The sequence below is a fragment of the Dromaius novaehollandiae genome, chromosome Z (assembly GCF_036370855.1).
Source record: "Dromaius novaehollandiae isolate bDroNov1 chromosome Z, bDroNov1.hap1, whole genome shotgun sequence".
Classification (NCBI taxonomy): domain Eukaryota; kingdom Metazoa; phylum Chordata; class Aves; order Casuariiformes; family Dromaiidae; genus Dromaius; species Dromaius novaehollandiae.
In genome coordinates, this window is record NC_088132.1 from 15,329,389 (window position 1) to 15,354,089 (window position 24,701).

Sequence of the window (24,701 nt, forward strand, 5' to 3'; positions counted from 1 at the left end):
AAAAATAAATACATAACATTATGAATCTGAGGCTCCAACTCTGGCTTTGTTTTGCCTGAGTCTGAAAAACACAATAACTTGGGGTGCTTTCTAATTGCAGACATTGCATTTGTCTAATTAAGACAAATATTTCTTCAAGCTGGATAAACAGCAGGCGAAAGCTGACTCGTTTATAAAACAACCAGGAGAGAGAAGGTCAAGGTATTTACTATCCAAGGTTTTGTTATTAGATTTCGCCCCTTTGCTCTCCCACTATGAACTGCTGATGCAAATATGAAACTACCATGTGACCAAATACTGTTAGTCTGTAAGAAAAGGAGCAGCAGCGGGAAAATCCGTAGGTGCCTGGATACCTTAAAATAAGCTGTTTGGTTTACAGTCTTTAGTCAAAGTTTGGACTGCCCTTTTTGTAAGACCTGCTTACGGGATTTTTGCTCTTCATAGATAATATAATTTGACATATCCTCTTTCCTGTCTAATGATTAGACTTCTAGAGAGATCTTGCCCCAAAACACAGCAAAGCTAATGGTAAGAGGGAAGTTAATACTTAAAAGGAATGGAAGTTGGTTTTCTTCCTCTGCCTATTAAACAAATTATCACTAACTGCTGCCTTAGCTATAACTCGTTAGCAAGTTTTGTACAGCTGCCATAGTAAAGGCAGCACCCCTCCAGAAGAGCTCTAGGTGGTGAGCAAAGCAGGAAGCATTAAGCCTGTCGTGGATAACGTGCATCTGTCCAAGTCATTGAATGAGTGCCGTGATGGTATTGACAGTAAATTACATGCAGTAACTGAATGTTTCTTTGACCAGTTCTTTCTCTTCTGATTTTAGCAGGTATTCTAGGACCAGAAAGTAAAAGATGCCTGTACTTCTACCTGAAGATAAAGAAATCACAACACTGTATTTCTTTTTATACCATGTAAAAGGGGTGCTGTTTTAAGCCCCAAATAAAGACCCAGCCTGTATATACAGCATGGAGCACCTGAGGCAGTGGCTAGTCAGCAGCTTTCTTGCATGGTATTCCAAGACCCAACAATATTATGGTGCTGCTTCATAAATTGATTGAAGCTAGCTTTTTCTCTCTTTGCTTACAGTTTAAAAACTGGGGCAAACTTTAGTAACATCAAAGCTCAGAATAGTTTACACTGCACCACCTTAGACCTACTTTTACACTATTAAGCCTCAAAACACCTAGGCAGGAATACTATCCAAGTTTCACAGCTGAGTGGGAAGGGAGAGCCAAGAGAGACAGAAAGGGGTTATCTTATCTAAGGTCACAGTGAGTTTGTGGAAAAGCTCAAGTTCGGGCTCCTGCTCCTCTCCTAAAACCCACAGATAGCAACCCTTTTGCTCTGTGGAACTGCTTTTCTGATTAACAGCAACTGTCAGCAGGCTTATCACCTAGCATGTTTGCTCTGTGAGATATAGACGGCACGCTCTGTCTGTTTTATCCAAGGCCTGTCCTCTGGGGAAATGTTACAGAAGCATTCAGTAGGAAGTAAGGTTTAACCAAATATATTCAGGTATATCTCACTCTAAATCTTTTGCAGAGATCCCATTTCTTTACTGTTTTTCATCTCAATTTCATTTGTTAGGACTTGAGATGGGGGCATAGATAATAGCATAAAATTGTACTTGAGAGCACAGAGACAGACATGCTGCAAACAATTTCAGTAGTAATATTGCCTTTGCAGCAAAAATTATGACAAGAGAATACCTTTTCTCTGCACAATATTTAGTGAAGCACTTTATGAGAAGCTGAAGAGGGTCAGCCAAGTTTTCAGTTGTTATTTATGCTTCAACAACTGCTATTGCTTATTCTGGAAACTAAATGGATAACCAGAAACCAATTATTAATCTGATTCATTTGAAATAGACAAGAGAGGCAGAATTTGGGGGGGGGGGGGGGCTTGTGCGTGCATGTGTGTGTGTGGGAAAGAGAGAGACAGAGACAGAAAAAGAGGCTTCCATCGATTTACAGTTACTCTTGTCTTTGCCAGCTGGAAAGAAGTACTTGATAGCAGGCTGTAAGAGAATGCAACTGTGTTATGAATAGCCCAGTGATCTGTTCACAAGGATAAATTACATTTATTCAGTCTGGCTGAAGATGTTTTCCATGTTTTAAAAATCTGTTCGCTAAAAGAGCCATTAATATCTAATATTTTGTCTTACTATGTCAGAGGAAGTAGTGTAATCTATGCCAAACATCCTTACAAAAAGAATGATTTAAATAACATAGTGACATTCACTGTCTGCAAAGGAGCTGGAAAAATACAGACAGCTGAGATGTTTAATCCTGCTTGCCTTTTTGATTTTCAATTATCTCCCTTCAGACAGCTGCAAGGAAAAGCTGCACAGGAAACTTCCAAGTGTCTCTGGATGAATTCAATTACTTTGACCATCACAACTGTTTTCTTATCACAAAGAGAAATGGAAGCAAGTAGTGGTACAGATGCTTTCTGGGTAGTGAAATTTAATGCTATTAAGGACAGGGGAAAACGTTGTAATTACAAATTGGCTCCTTTAAGTTTGACAATAAAAAGATAAAATCCTTATCCTGTCCAGAACAGAAAATCTATGTGGATATTTTCCCATACTTTCATTTAATAGGTTTTTATGAAATAAGCTGCATTTGCCTAAGCTGTAAAGATGTCGGGACTCTGACCTGTCTCACCTTCCTGAGTCGTTCTCGTCCTCAGCAAAGCAAGCAGCTCAGGACTGCAGCTGGTGACCGTGCAGCATAAGCGCTCTCTGCCCCTTTTGCTGCCTGATGGTAAGCTGGACCCAGGTCATGGAGGTGCTGTGGCAAAGTGGACAAGGACTTCGCATCTTAGCTATAAATTAAAAGGGACTTTGGGTTACCATTTTCAGATGACAAAGAGAGCTAAGTACTGGAATAAATTACTTGGGGAGGCTATGGATTCTCATCACTGACATTTTAAAGAGCAAGTTAGACAAGTATCTGTCAGGAGTCATTTATGCAGAACTGATCCTCTCTTAGAGCAGAAAAATGGATTTTATACCCTCTCAAGGTCCTTTTGAGCCTTATTTCCAATGACTGTGATTTGAATTTAGATATGTAATCAACATATATGTAATAAAGCAGCCTCTGTGTGCACTTAGAGTATTTACTGCTGAAGTAGGTCTTAAACAGCAACTAAGCAGTATGCAAGGACTTCTGTTCCAGTCAGGCCCCTGTATTTTCTTCAACTAATACATCTCCTTGTAACTTTCTTCAGAGTATGTTTATATCACTTGTTCTCTTTATAAACATGATGATACACTCATATTTCCTCAGGTTTCCTGACAAAAATATTTTTTCTGCTTTGTGCATGAGGTGCTTATAATTTTACTTCCACAGTAGCTCCTGCTACTTTTTATGAGAGATTAGTGGTTTTGCATCCTAGCAGGCTGCTAAGGGAGAGAAAAAAAGCGTTTGGAAATCATTTTTCATCAGTTTTACAGAACAGCTCATTTGGATCATTTTTTTACAGTGATAAACTACTTTGCACCATTGAGAATACTTGCCACCGCTGAATTTAAAACAGAGATATGCAGTATCTGAGTCTTTAGCATGCTGTTCTAGGAGTAGGTTCACTTACGTGGTAATTGGGCATTGCACGAGAATGTAATCACTCTGCGCCCTAGCTGAGTAAGTATAGCAGAAGCTGGTTGCAAGTGCACACGTGCGTAAGCAGACAGCACAGTAATTAAAAAACACTGGAGCAGATCAGCTTGTATAGATAGAAACAAATCAGTGAACCTGATAGCTTTACGAAATGGGATTTCGTCTGCATTCAGCCTTTGTTGTTATAATGAAGGCTTGTAGAGACACAGCGGCAATAGATCAGGTTATGTCACTTAAACTCACCATGACGGGTCTTGACAACACTAGTATTAAATGGCATTAGAGTAAGGCCAACCTAGAACATAGACAGCTCCTTCAGGAAGCTCATTAGAGCATATTGAGACACCTAAGTCTCCCTTTATGTTCGTGTTCTCCTTGACACTCTTCTATTTTAGTAGTAATATTGGAGCATGGGCATTTTTGGACAAAAGTTTATGCTGCTTTTCAAAATTGAGATTCACAGAGAAAGGGACCACCAGCTTTAGAGAACTGACAGACACTTGTGCAGCAGAAAACCCTTCAGGCAGCCTTATTGGTACTGATTAAAAACAAAATTTTAACATTGTGCAGTACTCCAAGGAAGGCTGAAGAAGGAGGAAAGTTAATGTTAAGTATATATGGTTTGTGGCGTTTCTTTAACTGAATATGCAACTTTGGCAAAGCCTGCAGGCCGTTTTAGCAGAGCCAGTTAGCGGATGCCCCTCAGAGCAGGCGTTTGCCCCGCGCTGGAGGGACCTCGATGCCGTGCGGGCACGCGGCTGCAGTCGGGCCGCTCGCTGAGCAGCGGACGTGCCTCCTCCGAGCGGCTGCTGCCAGGGCCCCGGAGGTGGCGGGGGCCAGAGGGCCCGTCTCGGGCCGGGCAGCACGGCCGCACAAAGAGAGCTGTAACTTTCCGAGTGTTGTTTTTCCCCCTTTCCGCGAAGTGACAAGCATCCTTTCCCCAGCTCCGGCTGAAGCCAGGCCGCAGCCCGCCGCCCTTATCAGCGCTGCCAGCCACCCGGCCGGGCAGCGGCGGCCTCCTCGGGCAGGAAGCGGTTGTGCATCGGGGGGGGAGAGAGAGAAAGGAAGAAAGCAGAAAGCGGGTCCTGCGGGCAAGGGAGGAGCGAGGAAAGGGCGCCGGAGGGGCCAGTGCGGGCAGAGGGGGAGGCGGGAGGGCCGCGGGGCCGAGGCGAGGCCGGGGCGGGCAGGCGGCGGCGATAAGGCGGCTGCGGGCGGGGCAGGCGGCCCCTCTCTCCCTCCCTCCGGCGCAGGCAGGCGCAGGGGGCAGCGCGACGCCCTGGCCGCCGGCGCGGCCCTCCGCCCTGCCTGCAGCCCGCGGGGAGGATGCGGCGGCGGCGACATGAGCGCGGGAAGCGCCCTGGGGCCGCAGCTGCTGCTGCTGCTGGCGCTGCTGTGCGCGGGGCAGCCGCGGGGTAAGTGCGGGCCGCGGGCCGGGCGGCGCCCGCCCCCTTCGGGTGGCCCCGCTCCCCTGGGGTTGCCCCCGCGCCGAATGGGTGGGCTGCGCAGCCCCCTCTGGGGTGGCCCTGCTCCCTTTGGGGTGGCCCTGCTCCCTTTGGGTGGCCTTGCACCCTTTGGGTTGCCCCCACGCACCGTTTGGGTTGCCCCCACGCGCCCTTTGGGTTGCCCCCGCACCCTTTGGGTTGCCCCCACGCGCCCTTTGGGTTGCCCCCACACCGTTTGGGTTGCCCCCACGCGCCCTTTGGGTTGCCCCCACACCCTTTGGGTTGCCCCCACGCGCCCTTTGGGTTGCCCCCACACGCCCTTTGGGTTGCCCCCGCACCGTTTGGGTTGCCCCCACGCGCCCTTTGGATTGCCCCCACGCGCCCTTTGGGTTGCCCCCACGCTCCCTTTGGATTGCCCCCACGTGCCCTTTGGGTTGCCCCCACGCTCCCTTTGGATTGCCCCCACGTGCCCTTTGGGTTGCCCCCACGCGCCCTTTGGGTTGCCCCCACGCGCCCTTTGGGTTGCCCCCACACGCCCTTTGGGTTGCCCCCGCACCCTTTGGGTTGCCCCCACACGCCCTTTGGGTTGCACCCGCACCCTTTGGGTTGCCCCCACGCTCCCTTTGGGTTGCCCCCACACGCCCTTTGGGTTGCCCCCGCGCCCTTTGGGTTGCCCCCACGCTCCCTTTGGGTTGCCCCCACACCCTTTGGGTTGCCCCCACGCGCCCTTTGGGTTGCCCCCACACGCCCTTTGGGTTGCCCCCGCACCGTTTGGGTTGCCCCCACGCGCCCTTTGGATTGCCCCCACGCGCCCTTTGGGTTGCCCCCGCACCCTTTGGGTTGCCCCCACACCCTTTGGGTTGCCCCCACGCGCCCTTTGGGTTGCCCCCACACCCTTTGGGTTGCCCCCACGCGCCCTTTGGGTTGCCCCCGCGCCCTTTGGGTTGCCCCCACGCGCCCTTTGGGTTGCCCCCACGCGCCCTTTGGGTTGCCCCCACGCACCGTTTGGGTTGCCCCCACGCGCCCTTTGGGTTGCCCCCGCACCGTTTGGGTTGCCCCCACACCGTTTGGGTTGCCCCCACGCACCCTTTGGGTTGCCCCCACGCGCCCTTTGGGTTGCCCCCACACCGTTTGGGTTGCCCCCACGCGCCCTTTGGGTTGCCCCCACGCGCCCTTTGGGTTGCCCCCACACCCTTTGGGTTGCCCCCACGCACCCTTTGGGTTGCCCCCACGCGCCCTTTGGGTTGCCCCCACGCTCCCTTTGGGTTGCCCCCCCGCGCCCTTTGGGTTGCCCCCGCGCCCTTTGGGTTGCCCCCACGCGCCCTTTGGGTTGCCCCCACGCGCCCTTTGGGTTGCCCCCACGCACCGTTTGGGTTGCCCCCACGCGCCCTTTGGGTTGCCCCCGCACCGTTTGGGTTGCCCCCACACCGTTTGGGTTGCCCCCACGCGCCCTTTGGGTTGCCCCCACGCGCCCTTTGGGTTGCCCCCACACCCTTTGGGTTGCCCCCACGCGCCCTTTGGGTTGCCCCCACGCGCCCTTTGGGTTGCCCCCACACCCTTTGGGTTGCCCCCACGCGCCCTTTGGGTTGCCCCCACGCTCCCTTTGGGTTGCCCCCACGCTCCCTTTGGGTTGCCCCCACGCTCCCTTTGGGTTGCCCCCACGCGCCCTTTGGGTTGCCCCCGCACCGTTTGGGTTGCCCCCACGCGCCCTTTGGGTTGCCCCCACGCGCCCTTTGGGTTGCCCCCACACCCTTTGGGTTGCCCCCACGCTCCCTTTGGGTTGCCCCCACACCCTTTGGGTTGCCCCCACGCGCCCTTTGGGTTGCCCCCGCACCGTTTGGGTTGCCCCCGCACCCTTTGGGTTGCCCCCACACCGTTTGGGTTGCCCCCACGCTCCCTTTGGGTTGCCCCCACACCCTTTGGGTTGCCCCCACGTGCCCTTTGGGTTGCCCCCACGCGCCCTTTGGGTTGCCCCCACACCCTTTGGGTTGCCCCCGCACCCTTTGGGTTGCCCCCACACCCTTTGGGTTGCCCCCACGCGCCCTTTGGGTTGCCCCCACACCGTTTGGGTTGCCCCCACGCTCCCTTTGGGTTGCCCCCACACCCTTTGGGTTGCCCCCACGTGCCCTTTGGGTTGCCCCCACGCGCCCTTTGGGTTGCCCCCACACCCTTTGGGTTGCCCCCGCACCCTTTGGGTTGCCCCCACACCCTTTGGGTTGCCCCCACGCGCCCTTTGGGTTGCCCCCTCGCGCCCTTTGGGTTGCCCCCACGCGCCCTTTGGGCCCCTGTCCCGGCCCGCGGAGGCGCTGGCCCCTGCCGCTTTCTCGCCCTCGGTGGGAATCGGCGCGCGGCCTGCCTTGGCGCTCACGAGGTCGGGCAGATAGGGCTGGAGTCGCTGAGAGGGCTCGTGTGCGACCGCGAAAGTTTGGGCGTTAGCGAGTGGAAAAAAGGCACGGAACTTCATCTGCGATAGCGGGGGGACGCGCGCGGTTTTATCTCCTGCAGCGGCAATCTGGCGCAGGCGCTCCCACTTCTTATCGGAGGATTGAAGTATTGTGAGCTAGTTCTTACCGTGGCTGCCTTTAATTTAGTTTTCTAGTCCGTGTTGGCTACCACTGCATGCTAATGGGCTTTTGTTTTCTGTTCTCACTGGGGCGCCCACACAAAAAAAGTTCGTAAATGCATAGAGAATTAGTAGGAATCTCTCACGCTTCCTGTGTGTCTTAAATAAACTTGGAAATGCTCTGGGAGTAAAGAATAAAACACTGTGCACATGGAAAGACTTTTCTTTTTTTTTTTTTGCAATCTGATAAATTTGTGTGCATAGAAAAGCTACCTAGAGTCTTCAGCTGCCCTCTTCTTCAAATCGTGTTTGCGTAGATCAAAACAGTGTAGAGGCACGTGAAGAAAACTTTCTAAGGGCTATTATGTACACAGTAAGATTTTTATTTAATAAGAACTGTACCATCCTTATCAATCTTACGTGTCTTGGAAAAATAAAAAATTCTGTCCTTGTTATGTCTAGCACCTTGAGACATAGTCAACTCATGCAGGATTAAAAGGATTAAATAGTTATTTTTTAAAAATGTAAAAAGGGTGTAAGCATGCATGTGCTTTGTCTGTATTCAAGTTGTCCATTCTGAGGTTTATCATTTGGAAAGCTGCTGCATGTGTAAAGATAATGAAGAGAGCTTAGAAAAGACAGAGGGAGATTCACAAAATATGCCAAAGTAGGATTACAAATAAAGGAATGAGTTCGTGTTGCATTCTAGTTTCATGTATGTTTGTCATTCTATCAAATTATAATAAATTAGGTTGTGTGTCGTATGCTGCTGTACTACTTCTGAGATAAATTCATTTTTAAAATGGCTTTATTACAAGCCATTTTCATCCTGGCAGCATTCTCAACATCATTTTTGTGAATAGCATTTATAATAAATGATTACGTATTGAGCAGATAAGATACAAATAGATTGACCAAGGGAAAGAAAATGAGTATGGAGAAAAGATTAATAACATTGGGTAGAGCTATTTATTATATAAGTCATGTATGCCTTGCCAGCTGCTGTCATGAAAAGCTGGTTTGTTTGTTATCAAATAATAGGTGGATGGAGAAAATAGTCCAGTGTAGTTATTTTGCTTAATCCTTTCTTCTTTCTATTTTCTAAGTTTAGTTCCTGAATGCTATGGCTGTGGTTTTCCTTCCAGTCTGAAAATGAGGCGGGAGGAGATGTGATTTTATTCTTTGGGTTTTAATCTGAATTTCACCTCCACTGTAAGCTCTGTGCTAGTTCCTCATACCAGACCATTTTTTGAAGTAATTGTGTCCTTGTGTTAAAGCAGTCGTGAAGAGAACAGTTACAGATGTCTGTGCTACTTGCCATGTTCATGCTACTTGTCATCAAATAGAAGGAAAAAGTGTCTGTATTTGTAACTATGGATTTGTGGGGAATGGAAGAACCCATTGTCAAGGTAGGCTACCTGTCTGTACAATGGCAAGAAACTGTAACCTTCCTAAAATGTCTTCTCTTGGGTAATATCACTGAGTTACTCAAAACAAAGTAAGAGCTTTGTCATTTTCTGACAGTATTTCCAAAACCTAGAATACATATGGATTGGTTTTCATTTCTTTTAATGGCTAGCCATGGGCTGCACTTACTTGTGTTTAATGTAAGTATTGTTTTGTACTTAGTTGTTTGAGTATTTTATTTGACTTCTGTCATATAAGGAAAAACTGTAAAATCATTTTGTCTTAGAGAGTGTAAGGCTTTATCAAACATTTGCTTTCAAAATACAGTGTATCGGAGTGGCTTTTTCTTTTTTTTTTAATTTTATCTTAAAATTTTTTTCTTCCATACAGTAGGGTTCACTCAATTGTTCTTTTTAATCTATGCATTTTTGAACTGAGAACTACACAAAAAAACTAACAATTAAACTTAGCTGTCTTCACTGGTTTTGCCAGATTACTGGGTAATTTAAAATTAGTGTCAGAAGTTGAAAGTCCGTTCTTAGTAACGGTGTGCGTATTTACAGATTTGTTACACGCAAATAGATACTTGTTTATATGAAAAGTGTTGTTCAGCACTGTTTATTACTGTAGCTGTCTTTTTAATACTGTCTCATACATGACCGATCACTGTGTGAGTCAAAGGATGAAGCCAAATGCTGTGTCTAAGTGGATGTAGTAGCTTACCGCTGCTTCAAGGGGAAGGGCCCCCCCCCCACCTCTGGTCTCTTCCCCTTCATCTCTTCTCCTCGCTTCCACAAGTTCTGGCACTCACCGAACCCTGCCCAGAGTTCAGTAGTCTCATTGTTATGGGCGAGTCAGGTAGTTTGCCAGGTTAATTTCCTGTCGGTTCAGCAAACTGACGAAGATGAGCACAAGCTCCATCAGGTGCTACGGCCAGTGCACACTGGAAGGAGGATCAGGAGAGGGGAGCAGGTCCTTCCGATGTCAACAGCTCTTAGATCAGCTCAAGCTGTGTCGTGAAACACCACTCAGTCTCACCCAGGGACAACCACCTCTGCTGGTCTAAACGCTCCCGCTTTCAAGCAGTGTTTACGGCCCAAATAACTTCGAAAAACAAGCAGTAACAGGAAGTCTTGTTACTCAAGAACGAGTGAGGAGGGGAGGGTATTTTACTTTTTTAATCTCTCTCTGATGCGTTTTAACTATGCTGACAGACAAAGACGAATGCCAGATTGGAGCCACCAAGATCTGCGGGAACCATACCCTGTGTCATAACACACATGGAAGTTTTTACTGTGTTTGCCTGGATGGATATCGTGCCTCTAACAACAACAAGACGTTTATTCCCAATGACGGAACAAACTGTACAGGTAGCTGTCACAGGGAATCTTGACAACCAGGAATCCAGAACTTCATTTTCTACTGCACCAGTATTTTTCTGGTTGCTGTAGAATTTTCTTTCCAGAACTGTATCACAGCAGTTTCTGATACATGCTGCAAACATTTGTTTGACATCTAGGTTCTAACAACTATGAATTAGTTCCATTTTTTAATTCTTTGCTCTTTTATTATGAATTATTGCTACAAAGTTACATTCAAGCAATAATCTTTGCAGTAAAAGAAGCTAGATCTAAGAAAATAAGATTATATTTCTTCTTTCCCCTTGAATGGCATATTTGTGTTCAGTGTGGATATTAGTTCCTTGTCACAGGAATTAACTGTTTCTGACTGATTACAATATTTGCAGAGGTGGGATTTTTTCTGGGATGATTGTAGCAGGAAATAAATTGGAAACTATTTGTCAGATGAAACAGAAACCAATTTTAAAAGATAGCTACAAAATTCTAAGAATCTTATCCTACCAGATGGTTGAACATTGGCAACGATAACCTCCTTTATCTCCCAGAAGAGCCATCGGGAGGCTACACAGAACCATTCAGGGAATCCTTTGTGCATTTTAAGCTTGGGTCCTACATTAACTAATAAAAAGAAAAAAAAGAAATCTATTAAGAAATGCATACGTCTTGCTCTGAATTTCTAGATATAGATGAATGTGAAGAACCTGGGCGGTGTGGTCACAATGCACGATGTGTGAATACTGAAGGAAGCTACAAATGTTACTGCATTGATGGTTATAAATTAGAAAATGGAGAGCATTTTTTTCATCCAGATGGGAACATGGTTTCATGCAAAGGTGAGAGCCTTTGGATGCTGTTCATGTTGGCTAATAAAATCAGATCTGTCATGATACAGCGGTACTTGCTCTGGTGTAAGTCTGCAAGGCAAAAGTCCTCTGTGTGGACTTTACTTGCTGTATGATTATTCTTTTCTTTTCGTGTTCGGCATGTTGCAACGAGGTCTGGATGGTAGAGTCGACACAGGATGTGATTGCTACAGGATTGCAACAGTGGTTTGAGTGTGCAGCATCAGAGAAGTTTAATATGCAATGCAGGTGATATAGTTAGTTTCTGAGTAGAGAGGAAATATGCCATAATTCACTTGCATAAATAATCACACTGCATCAAGGGAAAGGAAGAAGGGATAAATAGCTAGCGAAAGGGGACAAGTGAATAAAACAGGCCCAGGGGAGAGGAATATTAAAATAGTAACTTGAGGAATATTAAAATAGTAACTTATCCATTTGTTATTCTGCCACCTGCACGAATAAACTGCTCTGTTTATCTTGCCATAAAAAGAAATACATTTGAATTTGAAATGATTCCTCTTTTCCTCTCTCCTATTTCTGCAGCGTAAGGCTGTAGCTCTTGGTGTCCTCAGTAGACCCAGGCATCCCAGGTGGGAGGAGCTGCTTTGGTTAAACCCATCTCTCAATGCCAGATCACTGCAAGAGTTGTCAGTAAAGCTCACTGCCTCCAGTTTGAACAGTTTTCCAGCTAAAGTGCCCTGTCCCCCGCCGCACGCTACAGGTGAAGGAGTGTGTCTGTGCTGACTGTGCCGCCGGTGGAGACTGACAAGCAGTCCCTGTCCTGTAGCTGTATGGGAGGAGCATAGCATTTATATGCAAGCTGGTTCAGTGAGGTGAAGGAATTTAGGGACAGAGTGTCTGATTTCATTTTAGCTGCAGTGCTCCACCTTTCCTGCACACAAGAAAACACAGCTGTGCATTTTCCTGAAATTTTCCTCCGTTGAAGGAAAATTCAGACATTGGTGTAACAAAACCAGGGCATCCAAGGCAGTATCCCATTCCAGTGTCATCTTTTTGGTGTTTTGGTGAATTGCAACAGCTGAATGTTGACAATAACTATGTAGGCTCATTTGTTTGATCACTGTGTTCATCAGACTGTGGCCAAGGCAAGTGTTTGGCTTCCCTCAGATTCTGCCAGATAGACAGATTTTGTGATGCAACTGTCCAGTCCAGCTCTTCTTAAAATGGTCATGTGTTCTGTTTTTTGTACTGTGAAATCCCTACTTTAAACCCAGGCTTTTCTCTTTGCAGAAATCAGGTGTGGCTCCCCCCCTGAGATGAAGCATGGCTACGTTGTAGGGAACTACAGCTTGGTACCAGGAAGTGTGGTTCGTTATGAATGTAAAGAAGGATTTTACAGCGAAGAGGGAGAGTTTTCCATTTGTACTGCAAATGAAACTTGGGAACCTGCCACTTTGAGCTGTAAAGGTGAAAGGAATTCCTATATTTTTAAATCTTTCTTAAATTCTTCATTAAGGGGGTTTATGCATGGGGAAAAATGCATGGTGGAAGAGGATCGGGTTATGGATCACTTAAACAAACAGGACACACAGAAATCCATGGACCCTAATGGGATACATCCACGAGTGTGGAAGGAGCTGGCCAATGTCACTGCAAAGCCATTCTCAGTCATCTTTGAAAGGTCATGGTGATCAGGAGAGGGGTCTGATGCCTAGAAGAAAGCCAATGTCCCCCAGTCCTCCAAAAGGGCAAGAAGGAGGCCCAGGGAACTAGAGGCCAGTCTGCCCCACCTTGATCCCTGGAAAGGTGATGGAGCAGCTCGTCCTGGATACCATCTGCAAGTACATGAAGGACAAACAGGTGATCAGGAGTAGTCAGCATGGATTCACCGAGGGGAAGTGCTGCTTAGCCAACTTGAGAGCCTTTGATGGAATGACTGGCTGGGTAGATGAGGGGAGAGCGGTGGGTATTGTCTTCCTTGGCTGCAGTAAGGCTTTGACACTGCCTCCCATAACATTTTCACAGGCAAGCTCAGGAAGTGTGGGCAAGATGAGCAGACAGTGAGGTGGATTGAAAAGTGACTGAACAGCAGAGCTCAGAGGGTTGTGATGAGTGGCACAAAGTCTAGTTGGAGGCCTGTAGCTAGTGGTGTCCCTCAGGGCTCAAGGCTGGGTCCAGTCCTGTTCAACTTACCCATCAGTGACATGGATGAAGGGACAGAGTGCAGCCTCAGCAAGTCTGCTGATGGTACAGAACTGGGAGTGGCTGATATACCAGAGGATTATGCTGCCATTCAGGGTCCTGCATCTAGGCAGGAACAACTCCATGCACTAGGCCAGGCTGGGGGCTGACCTGCTAGAAAGCAGCTCTGCAGAGAAGGACCGGGGAGTCCTGGTGGACAAGCTGACTGTGATCCAGCAATGTGCCCTTGTTGCAAAGAAGGCCAGTGGTACCCTGGGTTGCGTTAGGCACTGCCAGCAGGTGGAGGGAGGTGATCCATCCTCTCTACTCAGCCCTGGTGAGATGACCTCCCCAGGGGTACCTGGAGCCTAGCGGGACACCTGGAGTACGCTGTCCAGTGCTGAGCTTCCCAGGACAAGGGAGACATGAAGCTGCTGGATCAAGTTCAGTGAAGGGCTGCTAAGGTGATTAAGGGTCTGGGGCATCTCTGATATGGAGAAAGGCTGAGAGAGCTGGAACTTTTTAGCCTGGAGAAGAGAAGACTGAGTGGGGAATCTTACCGATTTGGATAGCTGTCTGAAGGGCAGGTGTAAAGAACTTGGGGCCAGACTCTTCAGTGGAGATAGGATGACGGGCAATGGGCACAAATGGAAACACAGGAATTTCTGTCTGAACCTAAGGAAAATCTTTTTTACTGTGAGGGCAACTGAGCACTGGAGCATGTTGCCCAGAGAGGCTGTGGAGTCTCCATGCTTGGAGATACTCAGAAGCCGTCTGGACAAGGTCCCGGGCAACCTGCTCTAGGAGACCCTGCTTAACCGGGCGGATTGGACTAGGTGATCTTTAAAGGTTCCTTCCAACCTCAGCTGTTCTGTGATTCTCTAAAGTGTGTTTGTGAAAGAGTGTAGGTCCTTTCTCAATTCAAAGGGTATTTCTACAAGTTCTGGCTATTAAAAAAGAAAGAAAAGAAAAAAGAATAAAAGGACAGGTTACTCTGTGTATTAATATTTTGCAGATATTTCTGATTTGAAGCTGCTTCAGAATAATATACCCTTCACTACATGAACAATGAATTACTATTTTCTGTCAGGATTTTTTACCAAACTCTTAGCAGGAACAGGTTTATTTTCTAGTAAATATATAATAAAATCATGCCACCTCTTGTTACTAGAATGTCATTTTGGATGCTGGTCCTTTCATTTCTACAGACAGAGCAATGTGTTCTTGTGTCTGTGAGCTGAGGCTTAGCAAACAATAAGATTTCTGAAGTATTTCATGGGAAACACTGAAATACATGACCTTATAGGAAAAGACTCAGGTTTTCTGGAGCATGTGAAGTTTTTCCTAAGGTTGACTGCAGTTACAGAAGAGGCATCATACCACTCTTCGTTGCTAGGTAGCCTTCCTGATTTTAAGAGCACCTGCACATAACAAAACACTTTCAGAAGATCTCTGAATGCATCTCATAAGCCTCATTATAACTTCCACTTGCTTTGGTATTGTAGTTGCCCATTCTGCAGTATTTTGTGTTCCTTCTGAATAGTTAGAAAGTCTATGTGTTAGTTAAATGACAAAAATGCTAGTTAACATAAGCTACAATGTGTATAACAGCACTACAGGGAAGAGGAAGATTGTAGTCCTGAAAATAATGTGTAGACGAAGAGAATCCTTCCCTCAAAATATGAAAAATCCTCTTTATTTCTAATTCCTTCCTGTTTTCTTTATTTTTTTGGTGGTGGATAAATAGTCTCTGTGTGTGTGTGTGTGTGTGTGTTTGTGTAAAAATTAGAATAAGGATGCTAAAGCAGTGTGGCTGGAAAAGGTGAAGTATTAAACATCAACAGAAAATTCTTAAGAAGGAAGGGACCAGACAATTTACTATGAAATTGCTGGCAGTAGTTATTTATAAATAATAAAATAAAGTGGCATGGAAAATAAGGCAATTGCAATAACACTTTTCTCCCCAAAATAAATGAAGCAAAATGAATTTCAAAACAAAAAAAGTGCCCGAAGCCTCAAGAGGCCCACTAAAGAAAGCTTGTGGAAGGCACCTCTTGTGAATTGTCAGTATATCTTTTTAAGTAATCTTTTTAGTGACGTTTTGGCATACGATTTTTTAATTTCCACAATCAAACAATACATCAGGTTGGAGTTTCGAGCACACCTCTGGTGATTAATTGGAATAAAGCAACTCAAACCCCCCAAAACAGCTCATGAGGTTGAAATGACAAAGTATTTCCTCTTTTATTGCAAGTTGCTTTTCCTGGATTTCAGCAAAGACTTCTCTCTTTTTGTAAAACCAGCAAGTCTAAGTAGCCGTATCTTCTTTACATTAGGAAGGGAGCTTTTATAAAATTCTTTCAACTCTCACAATTTCCCTGATGAATCTTTTTATTTTAGCTAATCTAAGAATTTCTCGTGGCCATGTGTAATTCCTTTGTGTTCAGGAAAATCAAGAATGCTTCCAAAGTAGGATTTGTGTTACTTCCTGTGGTAATTTAGAAATTTATTTTATTTATGATTTTATCTATAATGAAACTGACAGATCAAATAAGGTCAAGTTTGGTAGGATATTTGACCTAACATCAAGGTACTGTAAGTGGAACAGATCTCCTTTTTTCTGATTTAAGTATATGAATGTGGGTATAATGTGGCTTCAAAGAATACTGCTTTCCTTGAATATTAATGAGCAGAATTGTCTTTAGCCAAAATCTCGGTTAGTTTTCTGGGAGGAGGTGATGTATGTGGAGAGTTGTAGTTAAACTGTTGAATATGGTTTTTTTTGTCATGCTATGATGAAAGCAGGTAGGTAGATGCTTACTCTAAAAAACGTACATCCTGTGAAACAGACTGCTTTTTGTGCTACCATGCTTGTTTTGCAAATTCTGATTTAGCCTGAAGGCTTTTTGTGTATAAAACAACTTAGTTATTACAGTGTGTTTTGAACAGCATGTAGATTCTTGTTTTGAGGAGAAGGGTTTGTGTTACATGTTACAACATTTTTTTATGGTTTTGCATTTATCTGGTCCCTGTGCTTTTTTTTCTTTTTTTCTTTTTTTTTTTAGTTTGGTTTCCTAAAGGTAGTTTCTGCTTGTGTGTCTGCCTCTGTCTTACCCTTTCTCTCCCTAAATGCTTTCAAACCAACTGGTCAATTTTGATCACGTTTGTAAAAGAAGGAGAGTCTTAATTAAAACCTGGGATATTTTGAGTATATTAGCAGCTAGTTTGGCACGAATTTAGCATACCATAGTGAGGAAAAGGCAGGCAGAACTTACTGTGTTTGGAAGGATCTGACCATAGTTCTGGACTAGCTGGAGCGCTCTGTCAATCTCACAGTGGGAGAGGATATGTGGGAAAATTGGGTTACCACAGGAGAAGATGGTTAATCGATAATAATGATGAAAAAGTTTCATGGGAGAGCAGCTTTCCTTCCTTTTGTTGCTTGAATAACTGTTTTCCTCTTTCTTCCCCTGTGCAGGTGTGGATTGTGGAGCTCCACCTTCTATCATAAACGCACATCCAGCATCTCTAAGTGGAACCACATATGGAAGTGAAGTTACTTACAGCTGTGTTCATGGTTACCTTATTGCAAGTGGTAATCAAACTGCAGTTTGCAATGCCAAAGGACGATGGGATGGTACTGATTTGGTGTGCAAAGGTAAATCAAATCTGCCTTCAGATTTATTTAGCATAGGTATTGTTTCGGACATCGCTATAAATAGCAGTCATGCAGTCATAAGCTAGAGACATCCTCTTTCAGTTTATACAGTCTTCTGGTATATGAAGTCACAAAACAAAAGCTATATATTAAACAGTTTTTTATCTGCGTTGCTAATGAAGTTGCAGCAGATTCTTAAATGTTAACAGATTCTAGAGATGAAAGGCTACATCTTCAGCATTTTTTGCATGTCAGGCTTTGGGACTTCCATGAGATGGAATTCCAGCCTCAATTGCCGCTTTCTTCTAGCCCAACACCCACTGTGTGGCTGAAGCTACTACTTAGAAATTGAGCCATCTTTACGTGGTAACCTCCCCTTGAAATTCCCATATTCAGACTGTTGCTAGTTACTAACACTGATTGGTCAAGAAAGCTCTTATTATTTGACACGAATCATAAATCTCTTTTGTTTTTATAATTTGGAAGAATGTAGCGTAACTAGTTCTTTGTTAAGAAGAAATACAAAAACACATAAAAAGAGAATTCTGTTTTACTCAACAGAATTTCCAGTGTGTTGTTACTCTGAGCTCGTATTATTAATTAATGTGACCTGAGTCCTTAATCAGTTTTTACATTGGCACAACTTCACTTTTCCATTCACTGGAGGATTAATATCTCATCAACTTGATTCAACAATGTCGAGCCTTCTGTTCATTGGTATCAAGTGTAGTAATTTTTTGAATGCACTTTGTCAATGTTTCAAATAGCCTCTACTTTTAGAAATAAAGGGCTTACTTAGTTACACAGGAACATAATGTAGCGTTTCTGGTTTTCAGTCTTTGACATACTGAATGGCTGGGGGCAGACAGTTTGAGTTAAGGAGCAGTAATTTTTGTATGTCAGCAAATATTATCCTTCTATAAGTTAAATGTATTCTTTGCATGTACATTTGTTATTCTAAAGAGAAGCTTTTTCTGTGTGTTATATGTACCTACATGCATGCATATTGATGTCTGAAGAGGAAAGTAATCATTATAGAAGATGTGTTTCCCATTGCAAAGTATAAGATTAACTTTTCCTTTAAAGGTGTTACTGTAAATTATAAGATTATGATTCTACATGCTTTATTTTTACTTCCTTATTTTACTTTTTTTCTGAATGGAATCTCAGAATCATTTATGATCATTCACTGAACAATTTTTAAAAAACACTTGTTTTCTGCATATAAACTTTAGTGAAGGTAAAGTTTGAATTCTTACATTTTTTACTTCCTGTAAGTGAAGCAGTGCAGAAGCCTTAACTGGGGTGAAAGGTTCACTGTGGATCTGAGAGGGAATTTTATCCCAAAATAATATCCTTCAGTTGATTAGATCTTCTCTCTTAAATCTTTCAATTCCCTAATTTTATTGTGAAGCCCTTGAAAACAACCAAGTGAAAGAAAATATTTCAAAGTACATTACCCCAGCTTTCTAATTATTTCTGCTGAGACCTGAATAACCAGCCAAATTCCCTCCTAGAAGTGCTCTTTCTCCCTGCCTGAAGCAGCTTCTCCTTCTTTCAAAGCTTCAGTTAAACCTACCACGAACAGGACACAACCCGCATGATGCTGTTCTTCCATGATACTCCTTGGACCATGTATCACTTTTCAGATGTTTCTGTGCGTGAAAGTATTATATGAACTGGAATGCAAAATCCCTCCCCTGTTATCTGCCATAGAGTAATTTCCTGTCCCGTTGTCTTGACTCTCATTCACACTTTCTTCAGGTGGGCTGCTTCATGGGCTGTAGGGAGGAGAAACTATCTGGAGATTCCTAGATATGAGGGAGTCTCTCACTCCCCGGAAAGCTGATTGAACGTTTCTACAGAGCCCGTTTCAGTCCACGTCGGGGGGATGGTGGCTGGCCTCAGTGCGTTGAGGATGACTGTGAACTTTTGTAGGTCTTTAGACAACTAAACTGCATCTCCTGGGGAGATGCTCCGAGTTCTGTTGTTGCTAATGGTAGGTGAAATAAAAGAATAAATATCAGGTGGGAGACGAAAGTGTTGTGGGAAGGTAAATCCATCTGTTCAAATTTGCTTGGAGATCTTTGTTCTCCACCTCTAAGCAGGACACTTATTTTGTGGTGCATCTTGAGGGATAAATGCCCCACCCTGTTAGAAACTCTGCAGGCATGAAATTCCAGGTCCTGAAAGGCTGACTTGACTTCTAGAAGTTGTTAGGAAGTGCAGAAGGGTGGAGTGTTGTTTGCTGCGACAGTTTTCATCTCCTCTTTAAATCCTGTGACATGCCTTGATTGTTTCCATTTTTAGGTTTATTATCCTGTTTTTTCTCTTCCAGAAATAGACTGTGGCAAACCTTTGTTGATTCCACACACAGAAATGGTCTGGGACAACTCTACCACTCTGTGGAGCAGAGTGTACTATCAGTGTAAAGAAGGATATTATTTCAACGGAGACAGGAATTTTTCAGAATGCACAATAGATCGGAAGTGGGAAAATATTACATACGTATGCAAAGGTAAATATTACTGTAGGAATTTTTTTCCTCAGCTTTAAAGATCCATTGGCTCCAAATGAAATCTGTGGGGCTTTGAATTAGTCTTTCCAATTGGCTTTGCTGTAAAGAAGGTGAAAGAAAACAAATCATTGAATTTTATTCTGGACAGATCTATTCCTTTTGCCTCAAACTGCATGCACTGTCATAAATGCAAAACATAAGTTTATTCCTTCTTTTAATCTGAGATTGAAGAAACATCACATTCTGAGGGCCAAAGAACTGGTTTATTCTTTGGTTCATGTGCCAGTCGAATTCATAATGAAGTTTTAATTGTATGGGCTGATTGCAGGGACAGTGGTCTTGCTGAGGTAGAAGAGAGCGTGGGACTTGATCTATGAACTGTGCGCCTTGTGGGGTCACTCAATAACAGAAGAGCCCACACAATTTCCAGTTCCTATTTTAGTTCATGAAGTTGCAAATGAGTTGCTTATTTTAGACGTAAAAGGAGTGTTTTTTTCCTCTGAGACACAGAGCTCTCGAAAAGAACTCTGAGTGCCTTCATTAGAGTATCGTTTTGTCTCTGTGATGGATTTCAACCTTAATATAACTTCAGAGGGATCATTCTGATTAACTGTATTACATTAACTGATGTATTAATCCTGAACAGACTTTTTTCTTTATGAACATTAGTTTTGATAATTTTCAGCAACAGATTGTGGCAAAACCCACATACTTCCCACCACAGAGGTGTACTGGAAAAATATTTCTTAAATGGATCATAACGTATTGCTGAAGCCACAAGGGATTCCACAGCCCAAGTGGGAGGAACACTTTCTGTTATTCTTTCGAAAAGGATCTGGGAAATAACACATCCAGTATGCAAATGTAACAATATGATAAAATCTTTAGCATTTTAATTTGGGATGTGCTGTTTAATCCAGTTCCTGTTTTGAGGCAGGGTAGATAAAAGGCAAGAAAGCCCTTTTTAATTTACCATTTTAGACAATGTAGTGGTACTTTTGGATGGAAAAGTCAAGGAAAAGAATATTAACCATATAATGATTTCTAGTGGATGTCAAAGCTAGTGGATGGCAGAGCTAGCTAGTCCAGCTGTCCAGCTGCTCTAGTTTTTATTTCAAACAGAAAGGGACTAATGCAACAGGAGTTTCATTGCTGCCCTGGGAACCTGCAACTTTAAAAGACAGTGGAGCATCACCAGGTGAGCAGATGGCATTTAACAGTACTTTATTGTAAGCCTGATACAGTGAAGTCCACTGCTGTGACAATAAGCGCAATGGAATCCAAAACTCTTTTGTCTTCTCCCCTAATACCCGAAGTAAAATTCGTTCATGGTTGCCATTCCAGCCTAGACTCAGTTCTCAATTTCAATCCAGGAGGATTTACTTCATAAAAGAATGACCCCCAAGAAGGGACGTCTGTAGTGAAGATACTGTCATACTGTAGGTTTGGAGACAGGATGTAATGACATTTTAATATTAGCACAAAATTGGCAGGTGTTTTGGACTATAGCTGTTGTGCTCATCAGTCGTCTTCTGTACCCTCAGAAAGGGGTGTCATAAGATATCTCTATGACTATTCATCTCTTTTGTTTTTAAGTAGCAATGCTGTCTTTTGCAGGTGATAATGTTCCTCTACCCTGTAACACTGACGTTTTCCAGAAGGACTGGAAATGTGCCTTTGACTTCTATCACTTCACAGACCAAATCTGTGCACAAAGAGTTGGGACTTGATGCCCACCTCTTTGGTCTTGAGCATTCACTGTGGGTGTAAAACATAGGAAATAAAATAAGCATACAGAAAAACAGTTCTTTTACGTTTTGTAGTGCCCTGCTAAAAGTGGAACTGCAGTTGTTGGAAGTCATAATTCACATTTCATTTAAGGAATCTGAATGGCTTCTGTATTTTTGAGTTGGTTTTGAAGCCAGCATTGTTGTAGAATGCAGAAGTTAATCCTGTGTAAGTCTTTGCAATGTCAAGACTTCAATCTTGTGCACCCTGAAGCTTTAAAGCCATCTGCATGGACCATAAAGCATTCAAAGCCTGAACCTGCAGACTGCATTCATTGTACTACCATGGATTTCAGCAAGAGTTTGCCAGAGGCAGGAATGTAGAGTCTAGCTCTAGCTGTTGGATCAGAAGGCAGAAAAAAATTCCCTTCCTCTGGAATGCTCAGGGATGTGGATGAGTAGGATGGAAAAACTTTAAAGAAATAGTCTAACTAGTTGAGGCTCATTTGAAAAAAATTATGAATAGGAAATTAGTATGAGAATCCTCAACTACTACATTTTTAACACTCATTGGAGGTCACAAATGACTTTCAAATGAAGTGGAAGTTCTGTTTCAGTAACGATGCTTTTCAGATGAATATGATCTTAAGGGTGTGTGCAATTAATCAGTAATTCCCATTAGAATGAGAGAAATTAATGTACCATTCCAGAATAACTTATGAAATGGTACAGAACACCACTTTTCTTTTTTCCTGCTGCCTTAAGGGGAAGTGAACAGTATGGAATAAAAAACTAATTAGAAGTAAGAGAGAAGTAAAGAAATACCGCTGAGCATGTTCCCTTTGACAAAAAATCACTTTTCTTCATTTCTCAGGCAGTGATTGTGATGAAATTCCCTTTATTTGCATTGTATGTTGGCTGAAAACCTTGTGTGTGTGTGTGTGTGTCTGTGTTTGTAAAATAGTGTGTATATATATGTATGTGCATATATATATATATATGAAATACATTCTATAATAGCTATTTTTAAATATTAAAAACTTGCTTAACAAAGTAATATTACTGACTGATGCTGATAGGATTAAGCCATCAGCAGTGAATTCAAGCAATGGCTCACTTGCAGTCTTTCTTTCCCTACCTTTGATTTGTGTATGTAAACAAATCACTGAAGTTATTACAGTGCAGAGAACCTACAAGCAATACCCACTGTCCAATATGTTCTGACATGCTGAATATGTGAGTATAGGCATCCTGCACAGCTTGTCCTGAAAGTACTTTTTTTTTTCTTGCTGTGGAATAAGAATATGTGGTTTCATTTATTTTTGTTCTAGAAATAACATTTTTTTTTCCAAGCACTCACTGTGTTCAGCTATGGTGGGATTCCAGGGCAAATCAGGGAAGTCTTTTTTTAGACAGAGGTTGAGATACTGTGGTGGGAATAATGTTTGTTTCAGTGGAGGTATTTGACTACAAAGCATTTTAGCATGCAAATGTGGAATATGAGATAGTCTGAAACAAGAAGCTTTGTTTTCCCCTTGCTGTGAATGTAAGAGAAGCAAGTGTAACCTGAGCTTTTTGTTAGTAATATAAATATTACCTAGAGAGGTTGTTCTGGGTGTAGGCCCAAAATGTGACATAAGGTATTATAAGGCTTACAACTGTACTTTTTGTAAAAGGGAAATGTCTGTAATGAAGCCTTCCTACCCTGTTTTGTTCTTTTTGAGGAGATTCCATAGGTCTGGGGTTTTTTAGATTCATCACAGCTGCCAGAAGACCAGACAAAAGGCAAATTTTGCCTTGGCAATGAACCTGAGATGCTTGCTCGTAAATCTGCGCTTGAAAATGGCACAGTGTGGAGTGTATATCACAAGCCATTTTCAGGTTCATAAAATTTTTTTTGGAGAAGGGCAGGGAGAGAACTGGAGGATATTTGAAATAAAAATGTAAAATGATTTGGTTTTGTCTTTCATTGGGCTTGGATACAAGTGTTTGAAAGTAAAATGTCAAAGAGGACTAATACAGAAACTGCAGTAAAATCTTGTTTCCCTTCTAGTATGTGTGCATATATGTATGTGCACATGGTAGGAAAGGCAACATGAAAGGAAGTGTGCTGCAGAATTTTAATTATTTACTCTTGTCTTCCTGTGCTGGTGTATGCCCACCTAGTCTTTTTTTAGGCTGTGATTTTCAGGAAGACTTTAGAGTGCTATTCTACCTTTGCTTTGGTGGGTGTGGAACTGACTACAGTGTACATGCATGTACACACAAACATGGGGAGAGAGGGAGAGAATTTAACCTTTGAGAACTTGTTTCTTGAGTGTGCAGGGAAAGCTGAAATGAACTGTGTTGAAAAAGGAGCTTACAACACTGCCTGTCTCTTGACACTGTGTGTGACTGTTAAAGTGGTGCTTTTTTGTCCATCTCCTTCAAAGTTATGAAGGGGTCAGTTCGTGCACAAAGGGGGGAGTGCCTGTTGCAATATTCTAGATTAAAAAACCAATTGTTAGGGATATTTTAGAGGGAAGTAGTCCCATTACTTACTGCAGCTCTCTTTTCATCCTGTTTCCATAGTCCTTCCTCCTGCTGTTCATCAAGCTTCTTCCAGTCTCCCAATCCGAAGCCGTAGAGATATTCTTGTCATTAGAAGTTTTTCATAGTACCTGATCCTTCCTTCCTGTAACAATAGGCTCGAGTGCCAGCAACAACCATGTATTCTGGGTTGTCTGCTTTTTATTATTCTTGTCCCCAAAATCTCTTTCTGTATGTCTGTTTTCTGTGGAGGTTGTCAGTATTCAGTGACTGTATTTAGCATCTATTGTTGTGGATAGCTACAATATGGTGTCTGAAGAAAGGCAAACAGTTTGAATTCCAGCCAATTTCATTATTCTTATCCAAAGAAAAGAAAGTGTAAGTTTGCATTAAAGAATAACATCTCACTATTTAAATACATTTTCCATTACCACTGTTCCCTATGTTATTAGAAATAAATTTATTAAAGAACTTCTCAATGTAAAAATTGAAGTATTGTCCCTGCAGTAAACGCAACTGCTGCACGTGGGTGGGAAAAGCACATGGTTATGTAAAAAGGCTGGAGGAGGAGTGCCATCTGACCTGCATGAAAAAGTTAATTGAAATTATTCATGAAGCATTCCAAAATTCAGGCAGTAGGGAATACCTAGTGATAGGCAAAAAGGAAATTTGACCTCTGTGTCCCTTTAATGCTGAGTCTGACAGCACAGCTATTTTATTGATTAGTTATGAGTCTTCCAAAGTAGCGTCAGGTACAGTAAGAGCTGTAGCAGGCTGCAGGCCCCTTATGCATGGCATATAAAGGAAAGAGTAATCCATCTATCACGGTGTGAACCTGGAACTCAAACAGGAAGAACTCATTCCCCTCACCAGTAAACATTA

General features: G+C 43.6%; 1 protein-coding gene across 2 annotated transcripts in view; it reads left to right on the forward strand.

Moving 5' to 3' along the window:
• Positions 1 to 4,794: 4,794 nt before the first annotated feature.
• Positions 4,795 to 24,701, forward strand: part of SUSD1 (sushi domain containing 1) — a 53,071-nt gene continuing 33,164 nt past the window's right edge. The window contains exons 1-7 of one of the 2 annotated variants that reach the window (XM_026103132.2): positions 4,795 to 5,039; positions 8,910 to 9,041; positions 10,254 to 10,409; positions 11,081 to 11,233; positions 12,497 to 12,673; positions 16,866 to 17,045; positions 19,384 to 19,563. In XM_026103132.2, coding sequence (XP_025958917.2) covers positions 4,967 to 5,039; positions 8,910 to 9,041; positions 10,254 to 10,409; positions 11,081 to 11,233; positions 12,497 to 12,673; positions 16,866 to 17,045; positions 19,384 to 19,563 — 1,051 coding nt within the window. In that variant the 5' untranslated portion in view covers positions 4,795 to 4,966. The remainder of the gene's footprint in view (positions 5,040 to 8,909; positions 9,042 to 10,253; positions 10,410 to 11,080; positions 11,234 to 12,496; positions 12,674 to 16,865; positions 17,046 to 19,383; positions 19,564 to 24,701) is intronic. The other variant, XM_026103133.2, reaches the window with a different exon arrangement.